The sequence below is a fragment of the Parasteatoda tepidariorum genome, chromosome 5 (genome assembly GCF_982258835.1).
Source record: "Parasteatoda tepidariorum strain Cologne lab strain chromosome 5, Ptep-v5.0, whole genome shotgun sequence".
Taxonomy (NCBI): domain Eukaryota; kingdom Metazoa; phylum Arthropoda; class Arachnida; order Araneae; family Theridiidae; genus Parasteatoda; species Parasteatoda tepidariorum.
The window spans coordinates 42,248,793-42,262,736 of NC_141759.1; the positions used below are offsets into that span (position 1 = coordinate 42,248,793).

At 26.1% G+C, this 13,944-nt stretch overlaps 1 protein-coding gene across 7 annotated transcripts in view; it reads left to right on the forward strand.

Annotated features, from left to right (window-relative positions):
• The window catches only part of ATP8A (ATPase phospholipid transporting 8A1), a 75,118-nt gene that overhangs the window by 26,647 nt on the left and 34,527 nt on the right, over positions 1 to 13,944 (forward strand). For all 7 annotated transcript variants that reach the window (XM_043048171.3, XM_071185391.2, XM_071185392.2 and 4 more), the window contains 8 exons: positions 2,433 to 2,482; positions 2,559 to 2,628; positions 4,071 to 4,155; positions 7,363 to 7,415; positions 7,497 to 7,583; positions 8,052 to 8,099; positions 9,381 to 9,471; positions 12,883 to 12,947. In XM_043048171.3, coding sequence (XP_042904105.1) covers positions 2,433 to 2,482; positions 2,559 to 2,628; positions 4,071 to 4,155; positions 7,363 to 7,415; positions 7,497 to 7,583; positions 8,052 to 8,099; positions 9,381 to 9,471; positions 12,883 to 12,947 — 549 coding nt within the window. The remainder of the gene's footprint in view (positions 1 to 2,432; positions 2,483 to 2,558; positions 2,629 to 4,070; positions 4,156 to 7,362; positions 7,416 to 7,496; positions 7,584 to 8,051; positions 8,100 to 9,380; positions 9,472 to 12,882; positions 12,948 to 13,944) is intronic.

The following is a 13,944-nucleotide window of genomic DNA, read 5'->3' on the forward strand; positions in this document are numbered from 1 at the left end:
AATACGGCATTTTTATTAGAACTTAGGGGTGGGAAAGAGCTGAATTGTAAAGAATTATTGCCTTGTCAAATTTAAATTTATGCAAATGGCCTCAATAATGTGCAACAATCAAGATTTGCCAAATTCCTGATAATGGAAATTCTGTCTTTGTAACAGTGATCTGAATCGCAGAGTGCCTCTCGTTTGCCCATTATATCTAATATTGTATTGCCAAAGTATGTGGCAAATGCCCTAGGGATTATCAACACTAATACAGGGTGCGTAGTGTTTTTAAAAAGTGCTTAAAGGTGCTTATTTATTTTTTTAAAGCCCTTAAAGGTGCTTTTTTCATTGGATGTTTTTAAAAAGTGCTTAATTTTCTCTTTTTTAAAATGAGATTTTTCCCTTACCATGTTGATTTTCGCTATGAATTATTCAAAAAGACACAGTTCACATTGTTCTATTCAACGTTTTCACAATTCATTCTACCCCAATCTATTTCGGCGTATTTTCAGTACGTAGCATATGAAAATGCCATTTGTTTTACATGATTCAAAATTTCATGATTTTGTCAAAATTTGAAGAATTGATTTGTTATAATTGTCGAAAACAATGCCAAAAGTTTTTTTTCTTTTTTTACATGATTTTTAAAACAAGATAAAGCCGAACAATTGTCAAAAACTTTCCAACCCTGCCTAATTATAATATTTTTTTAAAGTGATTAAAAATATTTTTTGAGTGCTTGAAGAGTGCTTAAAAGGTGCTTATTTTTTGGTGAATAATTTGGCTACGCACCCTGTAATATAATCAGGGTTGGCAGGTTTTTGACATGTGACAGTTTTTGACAGTTTAAACCATGGTTTAAACCGTCACGTCAAAAACCTCACTGTCAAAAATGTCGAAAATGTCAAAAACCTATATTCATATGTGAAATTTAATTAATACATAAAATTTATATATTTTTTATAAGGGATAGTGTTTCTAAATATGTTCTAGAAAAAATAAATTTAAAATTTTGAAGAAACACTTATATTTTGAATAGTAACCAAAATCTTGTACTTAAAACTCACATCTTTTGTAATATTATGTATTCATTTTCATGTGTTATTGAAAATCTGCAGTGATATTATTAAGAAATTTATTTATAACCAAATTTAGCGTATAGTATAGATTATACTAAAAATTAGACATTTTTAAAGATAAACATTAGCAGTTTTGTACATTAGACATCTTCTTTTAAAGAAAAATCTTTTTAATATTCTTTTAAATCTTCTTAATAATCTTTTTAACATAAGACAATACGAATTTAAGTGCTTTCTGTTAAATACACAGTGTAGTTAGTGTCGATTTACAGTATATTCAGCCTATTCATTTACTATGCTGAAAATTTAGTTTATCCAAATACTTGTGAATTTCATTTTGCTGAATACGATATAGGTTTGTTGAATATATCTAAATATTCAGCTGTTGAATAATTACTTCTTGCTTTCAAGATATGCATTACTTGTATTCTTAATACAAGTGGAGAAAAAAAATTAAGAGATAAAAATTGTTTTAAAATGATAAGTGTAATAATTATAAATAAATATAATAAACAATATGAATTATATTTATCATTATTCATAAATATAACTACTTTTAAATTCAAATTAACATACTGGATAATAAAGATATTCGGTATAACATTAAAAAAAAAAAAATTTATACACTTGTATCAAGTTTGTATTTATACAACATAACTTGTAAGTTCCTTATAAATATTAGTTATATGTTCCTTATATGTCAAAAATGCATAGTAATAAACTTTTAATTTTCTTAAGTATCAAAAAAAAAAATTTTTTTAAATATAAATATTTAAACAATTTTTGTGCAAAATTTTTCTGCACATGCATTTGAATATAAATTTCTGAGATTTTAAATCTGTTATTTTACCTTAATTTTAATTAAAAAATATTTTAAAACCTGCTGATTACCTATAGTATAATTAAATTTCAATCTAATGCATGGCAACTGTTGGTAGTTTTGAAGTTTATATATTTTCTTGGCAAACTTCAGTTTTTGACATTTTTGACGGGTTTTTGACGGTTTAAACCAGTATTATACCCTTGTCATGTCAAAAACCACTTTTTGACGTCAAAAACCCAACCCTGAATATAATCTTTAAAGTATTTAAATTTGTTGACTGAACAGAAAATAGCTTTGAAACAAAATAAAAGAGAATGTTAGTAATTTTGTAACTGTTTATTTTGGTTATCAAAAAGTGTTAACGAAATAGTTCCTTCTTTTAAATAGTTACACTCCCTTTGTTTTTGAAAATTCAAGCTAATTGTCTTATGTCTGTATTCTAATATTAAAATTTAACAGTTATTATTTTATCAAATATTTCAACTGATAAGCACCATGATTGTCTTTAAAATTATTTTATTTGAAATTGAAATTTTATTATTCATTAGTTGGATGAAGAAGAAGAGTATGAAATTCTGAATGTTTTAGAATTTAATAGGTGAGTTAAATAATTTATAACAGATTAAGTTTTTTAATCATGACTTTTCATGGTATATTTCTGTTTTTTATTTTAGTGATCGTAAAAGAATGTCTGTAATTGTTCGATGTCCGAATGGGAAAATAAAGCTTTACTGTAAAGGAGCTGTAAGTATATGTTGATGATAAAATGTTTTATTTTTACATTTATATTTGATTTGTGCTGTAAGTTGTGCAAAAAAAGAAACCAAAACTTTCTGGTAAACTTTTGATTTTATTATGACATTTTCATCTAGTGATACTCTATCTTAATGGTTTGAGTGACTAATCTTAAATATGCTAATTAATTAATGCAGATTATATTTAAGTTATGAAATCAGACACAAAATCATTCTTTCTTTGAATAAACTTACCTTTATTGACGCAGTTGGATTTTTGTCCTTCAAAATATGGGAGTAATGGCAATCTGGAAAATATGAACCCAATATGTTGAGCTAGAGAGAGGTCAAAGGTTTGGAGCCCATAATGTTAATTTTACTTTTTGCATACAAAATTCGTTTAGCCATGTGAAAGATGATTTTTTATAATTATTTATTAATTTTTATGCTTTTATTTACTAGGAGCAGAAAAAATTTTAAATTGTGTGTGACACAAATTTTTACATCATTTTTAAGGATTGTACTTTTTGTGACAAAATTTGTTAAATTTCTGAGCTATCAAACTTTAAAAACTCTAACGTTTAAAATTTAATTTCACAAGAACGATTTGGCTGATTTAATTTAAATTTTGTATTTTGACATACAAAATTATATTCTTTAAAATGACGTATAAATTTATGTATTTTACAATCCAAACTTCTTTTTTTTACTATAATTAAATAAAATAATTATGACATTTTTTTGTGTAAACTGCGCATTTTGAATTGAATTTTCTTTATATAAAATAATTTTGTACAAAAATATTTCAATTTGCTTACAAAATTCTCAAGACATGACAAAATATGCAAAAATTAGCATTAAATTTCTCCTGACCAAACTAATGAGATCTTATTTGGGAGATCATGGCCTCTCGACTTTGAGGGTCAGAAATCCTAAATCCATCAAGAAAAACAGATTGTTTATTCAGAAAAAGTACTTTTTTTGTATCTGATTTTGTAATTTAAAATATTCTCTGCACTAATTAATTAGCATATTTTCAATAAGCTCCTCAAACTCATAAGATTGAGTCTAAGTATGCGAGAATCCAGTAATTAGATCATAAGTCATTCATGGTGTTCTGTTTTTTTTCCTGCCCTGCACAACCTTAATGTCTCAAAATATTTTTAAAAATGGATTACATGAAGAAGAAAAAAAAAACCTCAAAATTTAGCTGCTTTTCCATAAAAATATCAAAATTTTATTTTTGGAACCTTTTAAGTGTTGAAATATTCCTTTGAAAAGAAGCTTTTGTTAATAATTTTTAATCGGAATTTCTAGACTTTTGTTGATTATATTATGATTGTTTAATCTGTCACCATCTGTCATATCAAAATGTGCTGTATTTTATTAGTGTATAATTTTTTGCATTTTTTCTTTTTATATTTTTAACGTCTCCATTTTATATTGTTTTAGGATACAGTGATATATGAAAGGTTAAGTGAACAGACACACAACAAGGATATAACTCTTGAGCATTTAAAAGATTTTGCTAGTAGTGGTATGATAAAACTTTATGTCTTAACATTTTCATACATCATTGTGTAACATTTCTGTGCTTATGATTTTCTAATCTCCCATCATTCATGCTTTTTGAGTATGATGTAAAACTGAAATTTTGCTACTGGCCCGTGGCCAGCTTTAGCATCTTTAAATTTGGCCACTTTTACTAAAATAGAACTTTTTTAAACAAGTAAAAAAACAGCATTCATAATGTAAAGCTTTATTAGCATTAATAATGTAAGGTGTTTCTTTTGAAACATTTCTCAAAAGTAATCATTACCAGGTTTATTTCTAAAATTTTTAAGAAATAAACATGAACTAAAGTGATTTTCATAATATTATAAAGTATTTATAATTCCTTAGTTTTTAAAATAATAAATAAAGTGCACATGGGATGCATTTAAGGTGACAAAAGTGGCAATTGACACTCCTTATATTTTGTTGCCCTGTGACCAGTGATGACAAACTGTTAATTTTGCCCTATATTTCTAAGCACTATAGGATATACAATTTCTAGAGCAATAGAGTATTACTCTAGAATTTACATTTTTAATTCTACTGATGTTTTGTACAGTATTTTAGATATTCAGATTTTAAGTAATATTTATTATATATTGTATTTTATGTAATATTTTTCAGTTGTGATTATGTGAATAAGTACCACATGTAGTCAATTTTTTGTAAGACATAACCCTAAGATATGTGATAGAAAACTCTAAATCATTATTCATTTCATGAAACATTGCATTGACATGGCATTAGTATTCCATGCTTAGAAAAAAAAAAAATACCAGAAATAGAGATAAAATTTGAGTAAATTTGTGTAAGAAAGGGAAAGTGACAATGAAGATCACTAACATTTTAAATTCTAAGAATCCCAAAAATTACTGATGATTAAAAAAGTAAATAGAGAAAAACTGAAGAAAATGTAAATGTGTGGTTTGAGGCATTCTTCCTTAGAAACTAAGATTTCTCTCAATTTTAATGTTTCCTACTCCATGTTAAACCATTAAACAAAATTATTTTCATGGATGTTTTTTTTTAAATTTTGTTCTCAGATTGCATTAGATCTGTTCACCTTTAAAACTCTTTTTAAAGGGCATTGTTCCTTAGAAACTAAGATTTCTCTCCATTTTAATGTTTTCTACTCCATGTTAAACCATTAAACAAAATTATTTACATGGGTGTTTTTTAAATTTTGTTCTCAGATTGCATTAGATCTGTTCACCTTTAAAACTCTTTTTAAAGGGCATTGTTCCTTAGAAACTAAGATTTCTCTCCAATTTAATGTTTTCTACTCATTGTTAAACCATTAAACAAAATTATTTACATGGGTGTTTTTTAAATTTTGTTCTCAGATTGCATTAGATCTGTTCACCTTTAAAACTCTTTCTAAAGGGCATTGTTCCTTAGAAACTAAGATTTCTCTCCATTTTAATGTTTTCTACTCCATGTTGAACCATTAAACAAAATTCTTTACATGGGTGTTTTTTAAATTTTGTTCTCAGATTGCATTAGATCTGTTCACCTTTAAAACTCTTTTTAAAGGGCATTGTTCCTTAGAAACTAAGATTTCTCTCCATATTAATGTTTTCTACTCCATGTCAAACCATTAAACAAAATTATTTACATGGGTGTTTTTTAAATTTTGTTCTCAGATTGCATTAGATCTGTTCACTTTTAAAACTCTTTTTAAAGGGCATTGTTCCTTAGAAACTAAGATTTCTCTCCAATTTAATGTTTTCTACTCATTGTTAAACCATTAAACAAAATTATTTACATGGGTGTTTTTTAAATTTTGTTCTCAGATTGCATTAGATCTGTTCACCTTTAAAACTCTTTTTAAAGGGCATTGTTCCTTAGAAACTAAGATTTCTCTCCATTTTAATGTTTTCTACTCCATGTTAAACCATTAAACAAAATTATTTACATGGGTGTTTTTTAAATTTTGTTCTCAGATTGCATTAGATCTGTTCACCTTTAAAACTCTTTTTAAAGGGCATTGTTCCTTAGAAACTAAGATTTCTCTCCATATTAATGTTTTCTACTCCATGTTAAACCATTAAACAAAATTATTTACATGGGTGTTTTTTAAATTTTGTTCTCAGATTGCATTAGATCTGTTCACCTTTAAAACTCTTTTTAAAGGGCATTGTTCCTTAGAAACTAAGATTTCTCTCCATTTTAATGTTTTCTACTCCATGTTAAACCATTAAACAAAATTATTTACATGGGTGTTTTTTAAATTTTGTTCTCAGATTGCATTAGATCTGTTCACCTTTAAAACTCTTTTTAAAGGGCATTGTTCCTTAGAAACTAAGATTTCTCTCCATATTAATGTTTTCTACTCCATGTTAAACCATTAAACAAAATTATTTACATGGGTGTTTTTTAAATTTTGTTCTCAGATTGCATTAGATCTGTTCACCTTTAAAACTCTTTTTAAAGGGCATTGTTCCTTAGAAACTAAGATTTCTCTCCATTTTAATGTTTTCTACTCCATGTTAAACCATTAAACAAAATTATTTACATGGGTGTTTTTTAAATTTTGTTCTCAGATTGCATTAGATCTGTTCACCTTTAAAACTCTTTTTAAGGGGTTAACCGAATTTTTTGAGATTTAGAGAGAAAAAACTTTAACTAAATAGAATGCAGCAAACTGTAAATTTCTCTTTTTGTTTTTCTTTATTTCAGTTTTCAAATTTCTTCTCTTTTTTGGAACACCCAATAATTTGATATGGCAAGTTAAATTTCATACTACAGTACAGAACCCGTTATCAGGAAATCAGAAAACCAAAAAACCGGAACGAAATTCGATACATTTTCCCGCCATTTTTTAAAAAAAAAAAAAAAAAAAAATTTTCCTCATAAGATTTTAGGATTTTTCTTTCTTTTTTGAAAGATGTTTACCTTACCATCATTTTGGAAATAATCATTAGTGTATTACTTCATCGTTTTTTCTTCTTTTTAAGATTATTTCCAACTATATATATTTTTTTAGTTGGGTTTAACAATAATAAAACGGCTTTTTGTAGCGATTCAGAAAACCGGAAAAATCAGTTAACCGGACTAGCGGTGTTCCCTCTCGTTCCGGATAATAGGTTCCCTACTGTATTAAGAATTATATGTGATTGTTATTTATAATTTTATTTACTTTCTGAGTAAATAATTAAAATAATAACAATGTAAATCTATTACTGTGTAGGTTTGAGAACATTGTGCCTTGCCGTGGCTGAAATTTCACCAGACTTTTATGATGTAGGTAGCTTTAAAATATTCCATTCTCAGTATGCCAAATCGTTCGATTTGAAATGTGACTTAATTTTTTTTTAAATCCAGGAATGGAAAGATACCTACCATAAAGCTAGCACAGCTATTCAGTATCGAGAAAGAAAAATGCAAGAAGCAGCTCAACTTATCGAAACTGTAAGCTCTCAAAACAGTTTTGTTTTTATCATTTATTGTACATTGTTTAATAGTCAAATAATAGCATTGAATCTGTATCCTAGTTAAAATGTTAATATTCTTCATAAATAAGTTACAATTTAATTGGCAAAAGTTAGATCTTAGAGTAAAACAAAAAAATTTTCCAGGTTCTTATTTTTAATAATCAATGAATTGAACAATCAGTCTAAAAAACTAAAACTAGGGGCTAAATATTCTTTTGTATTCTAATATATAGGGAAATATTTCTATGTTTTTAAACATGTTCCAATTTAATTTGTTTTATGTATTCTATTTATACAACAATAATATAGGCATTTTTTTAAAAAACTCAATTTCATTCCTTTATCCTTCCAAGTTCGAGCCAAACTTTTACGAAACTTGTACAATTCATCATTTAATTAATGTAGACTTCCTATTTAATACAAATGTTTATTTATTTGTTTATAGAATTTAATTCTACTTGGTGCCACAGCTATTGAAGATAGACTTCAAGAGGTATCTTTTGCAATTATTTTTGTTTTATTTCTTGATTTTTATTAATTACAATCAGTGATTAGATTTCTCTCATTTTGTGGGAAATAAAAATTAAGAATGCATAGATAAACTTGTAATCTTAAGAATTAAATATAATTTAAACCTTGGAGATATTTAAGGAAAATTAAGGTGATATATATATTTTTTAATTTCTTAATAAAAAGCATTTCTTGAAGGATTCAAATTCCAATAATTTATAGAAGATAAAGTATTATGTTTTTTTATTCTTTGTGTAAGTTTGTGACACATAATTGCTTCTCATTTGAAAATCAGTGGTGTAATAACATTAAAAAGAAAATGTTTAATTCTTCCAAATTGTGGCAATTCACACAAATACCACAGTTCAGGTAAACAATATAAAATTGTATCAAACATTAAAAAAACTTGTCATGGCTATTATTGCTGTTTAAAATAATATTTTTATACTATTTTGTGATGCAGTAGCAGCAAAATACTAGTGTTACTCAAGCTACCTACCACTTTTTAGCTTTTTTTCTGTCCTTTAATATTTTCCAGGTAATTAGTCCTCATTATAAAAAAGAATTAGTTCTCATTATAAAAAATATTTAAAATATCCTTTCTAAATAATAAACTAAAATGGTAATCATGGTTCATGTTTGTCCTGATTTTTAACTTTTTCTCCTTATATTCATTATTTTAAAATGTGTTCAGAATATCCCATTTTCTAAAAATAAAAATGAAAATTTAAAAAAAATGGATTGGAAGAATTTAAAAGAAATTCTTCCAATCAGAAACAGTTATTTTATCATGATCATGTAAAGTCTTTGAAAATTATTTTGCATTTTGTTAATGTATATAGTGCTTAAAAATATTTATTGAGTGCTTAAAAAGTACTTAAAAGGTGCTTATTTTTTGTTATTTAATTTGGCTACGCATCCTGTAAAAGAATTCTCCGAAATTATAACATTGGGACAAGGAAAAAAATGTTTCCTTTTGAATGCAGAGTATAAATGAAATATAAAATAATAAGAATAAGTAAAAATTAAAGGGAAAACAAATAAAAATAAAAGAAATTTTAAGAAAATAAGTGAAAATGCTGATAAATTATGTTATGGTCACAGAAAGCAATAATTTTAACTTACAAATAAATTGAAACTGGGTGAGTTTGATTATAATAGGCGATTGATAACATTAACCGCAATCACAATAAGCTGAGACTACTATATTTGTTTTGAAAGTTTCAAAACTTATTCATTTATCTATTATTATTTTAATTTAAAGGGTGTTCCTGAAGCAATTTCGGATCTCCTAAAGGCTGATATCAGGTTCTGGGTATTGACTGGAGATAAACAAGAAACTGCAATTAATATTGGTACTTGTTAGCTTTATTTTTAGGAAGATTTCAAAAGTGATCTCACCTTTAAAAAAAATAGTTGCAGTGTCAAAAAGAAAATAAAACACCCTAAATAACTTTTGACCTAATGATCGAATTTTAATGTACTAAAGCTCATTATTAATGGATCTGAGAGAGATGACGACAAGTATGCTAATTAATTAATGCAAGCATTACTTTTAGTTGGGAAATTAAACTGATAAACGTACATTCTCTGAATAAACACACCTTTTTTTGACGGATTCCATACCCTCAAAATATAAGGGCTAGCTGCAATCTTAAAAATATGATCCCTATGGTTTGTTCAGGAGAGCATTCTAAAGTTTTTACTTTTTGTGTTTTTTGCCGTATCTCGGTATGTTTTTCGCAAAACAAAAACCTTTTTGCACACGATTATAAAATTCGCTTATTTAAGGATAACTCCATGCAAAAGATAAGTAATTATTATTTTATTCAATAACTGTCGAAAAAGTTTTATTTGAAGGTATACACATTTCTGTATCATTTTAAAAGCTAATTTTATGTTGCAAAATACTAAATTTGTACTACATCTGTCAAATAGTTCCTGACAATTCTAATTCTAATTATCCAATTTTTTAAATTCAATCAAAGTTATTCTGGGTGTTTTATTATTACTTTGCACTGCATGTTTGTATATACAGGTTCATACTTTTAAAATGTGATATTTATTCCCATTTTTACATTACTTAATTATTATTTTTATTTGCGATTGAAGAAGTAACAACAATTATTACAATTATGAAAAATTCCCATGAAGATTTTCAACTTGGTAATTTCAACTTCAACACAAGCTAAAAATTAGCTGTTTTAAAAGAAAGCATGAAGTCTGTCTTATCAATAATTATTCCTATTTTGAGAATAAACTTATATTATAGAAATTATGCATAAAGCAATCTTCAAATTTAAATTATTTTAAAAAACTAGTTTCTTTAATATTATTTGAAATCTTTGTTTGTGTTTATAATGCATTTAATTGTTCCCAGTTTCAAATGCAAAAATCAATATGATGTTTATTACATATTTTATTGAAGAAAAACTGCCTTCAAAAATTAAAAAAAGGAACTTTTTCACTAATATTTTATATTTAATTTTGAAGGCATATATATATTTGCAGTCAAAACTTTTTAAGCTTGCAAATATATTAAACTTTTAACTAAGTATTTTTTTATTTATTTTTGAATTCTTTTTTTTTTTTTTTTCTTCCTAATGTAGCTTGGAAATGTCAATACTTCAAGAACAAAAGAAATTGAAATAAAGATTTTTTGATTTGTTCGATTCATCATAATTTCACGCTGTTTGTTGATAGTATTTTCAGAAGTTATTTCTAATTTTTTCGGCCCTTTTCAACTGGTTTTTGAAATTTTGATATTTTTTGTATGATACTATTACAACATTCAAATTTGTGTTATTGATTTTTTTTTTACATCTTTTACATGGTTTTTCAAATTCTGATATCTTTTAAACGATGATATTATGGCTTTCAAATTTGATTTATTAGTTTTTAACTTATCCGATTTGCTACTACTCCATTGCAACTTAAAATTCTTGAATTATATTTTTTTCGGTTGTTATTTACCCTTTTTACAGCATTTTTCACATGGTTTTCAAAAATCTGATATTTTTGATGTGTTAAACCGACACGCAAATTTTGAATTTGAGTTTGCACCTTTTGGCTCACTTGATTTACAAAATTTCAGTAATTAATCTACGTCGTTTTCCGTTCATTTTTCCATCTATGTCCGCTGATTCTTTATGATATTCTTTATACAATTTTATTTGTATAATTCAAAATCAAGGAGTTAGTTTTAACTCACTCGACTCGCAACCATTCTATCGTAAATCCTGATCATTTTTTCTTTACCACGTCGATTTTCGACACATATTACGCTAAAGCGTAGTTTTCACATTATTCTTTCAAAAATTTTTTCATTCAACCACAAGACATTTCGGGGTACGGTCCGTCCGTAGCATATGGCAGCGCCAGTCATTTTACATGATTCATGAATGCGGGTCCACATGTGCGTCTACTGAGCTAGGTTCTGTGAGATTCTTGCACTCTCTTCTACAACTTTGCTGAACTTTGCAAGATATTCTCAATTTCATACTTCATTTTTCACGCTCTGAAATCGAACCAAAAATCTCTCGATTTTTTTATGGTGACTAATATAATCAAGAAAAGAGTTCTTTGTCAGAAACTACTTATTTTATCATGGTCATGTAAAGTCTTTGAAAATTATTTTGCATTTTATTAATTAATATAGTGCTTAAATAGTACTTAAAAGGTGCTTAGTTTTTGTTGAAAGATTTGGCTATTCACCCTGTATAGAATATGAGAATTTAACTGAGGAATTATTTTTAACTACTTCTCTTTGAAAAAAAAAATCTTTTTAATGATGAAATTAAGAATTTTGTATATTTCGAGGTTTTTAAAAGCTATGCAAATTTTTGTGAAACACAATTCCATTATTGGGAGGCACTCTGCCCTTTTCAGGATTTAGAATGAACCCTGAAAAAGTTCTTACTAAAAGTTATTAAAAAAAAGAAGATAAATATTGTAATTAAAAAATAATTTTAAAATTATGCTTAGTTGTACCATTTTTTTAGCTAAAGGAAAAGATTTAGGTGCCATTGGCTTCAGACTATTACATTTTAATTTCTAACGCTGATTATAAGCTTAATGCTGGGTAAAATTTTAAGTGCATATGATAAGATATCCAGGTTATTCAATGTTGTTGTTTTTTTAATGGGAAGTGTTTAAAATTTTCAAAAAATGTTTAGGACTGTGATTTTAATTATAATGAGTAGCTTAACATTTAAAGTTAAGGTGAAAGACTAAAAATGTATGAAATAGCTTTAATATTATTTACTTTTTTTCCAAAGCAAATAAGTCTTGAAATGATGTAAATTAAACTGATCTGTTCTGTCAGACATTTAGAGTTTAAATGAGAGCTTTAAAATTTATCCTACATCTTTTATTTAAAGAATAGAGCAAGTATTTATAGAAAAAAGTTGCTGATTTTGAAATGATAAATTAAATAAAAGAAAGTCAGCTTGTACTTGAATGTTCAAGTCCGTGATATTTAATTAGAATCATCAGAGTAAGATAATTAAAAGATAAAGTGGTTATAAAATAAATTTATGGCTTAAAATATAAAAAATTTCATGATATTTCTAAAAAGTTTTTTTTTTAAAGTAGTTATTTAAATAAATCTAGAACTATATACTTATTCGTAATTGCTTCATAACCTGCATGAATGCATTAGATATTTCTTAGTTAAATTATTGCTTTTTAATGTTATTATAGCTAAATATTAATTATGCTTTGATTAGTTTCAGACTGTTAATACAATGTGTGTATGATTTTTGTAGGTTATTCATGCAAATTACTTACCCAAACTATGGCTCTGTTAGTAATCAATGAAAACAGCTTAGACGTAAGCATTTGTAACTTATCTTTATGACGTGATTTTGTAATTGATGCATCCTTGCATGCATTTCAGTTTTTTATTGATTTTTGCTTATTTTCATGTCAATTGGGAAATGTACCGAATTAGTTTAAGTGTTCTGTAATTCAGTTTTAGTATTTCATTGTGAAGTTTATTGTTAAAAAAGCCGTGAATATTTTGCATGTCAAAATTATTGAAATGTTTTACAAAAATCATATTTAAATCATCCTTTGTTTATAGGGATTCAGACATGTCTCTGCTAAAAAAAATAAAATATAAAAATCTCTGCTTTAAAAAAAATACATTTTTACAAAACTAAAGGAATTATTTCATCTCTGTATAATAATTCATTTGATTGAATATTTAGTAGTTTAAAAAATATTTTTGCTGTTGCATTGATTTTATTCAGAAAAGAATTAAATTTATAAATCATGTATGTAACGTCTCAATGTGTTTGTAGTATCAATATCAATTTGTAGTACCTTAAAGAGAATAGGAAAAAGTTATTATTTTGGAAATTATATCATTCACACTAACTGAGAACACTGTTGAAAAAAAATGTCACAATCAATGTAAAGATTCTTTAACAAAGATTCTGTAATATTCTACAACTTTCAAGTGATAAACATTCGCTCAAATGTGGACTTTTTTAAATAATCCAGTTCATAATTTTTGCATGAAATTACAGTTTTTTATTTAGTAAAAATATTTTTTTTATAAATTCTATAGAAAAAGCAAGCTTCAACAGTGCTTATTAGAAAACTTCACATATAATAACATTCAATACGTAACTTTAAGATACTTAGTTACTAATTCCACTGCAACAGTTGATCTCATCTACCTATATTGTACCCCGTCATATTCCCAGTTTTTCAAAGCATATAACATGAATTTTTATTTTAATTAAAAAAGTGCAACAAAGCTATCGTGTTTTATGTTACATATCACTTAAAAGTTTGTTATCAAAATTAACTCTAAATCATTT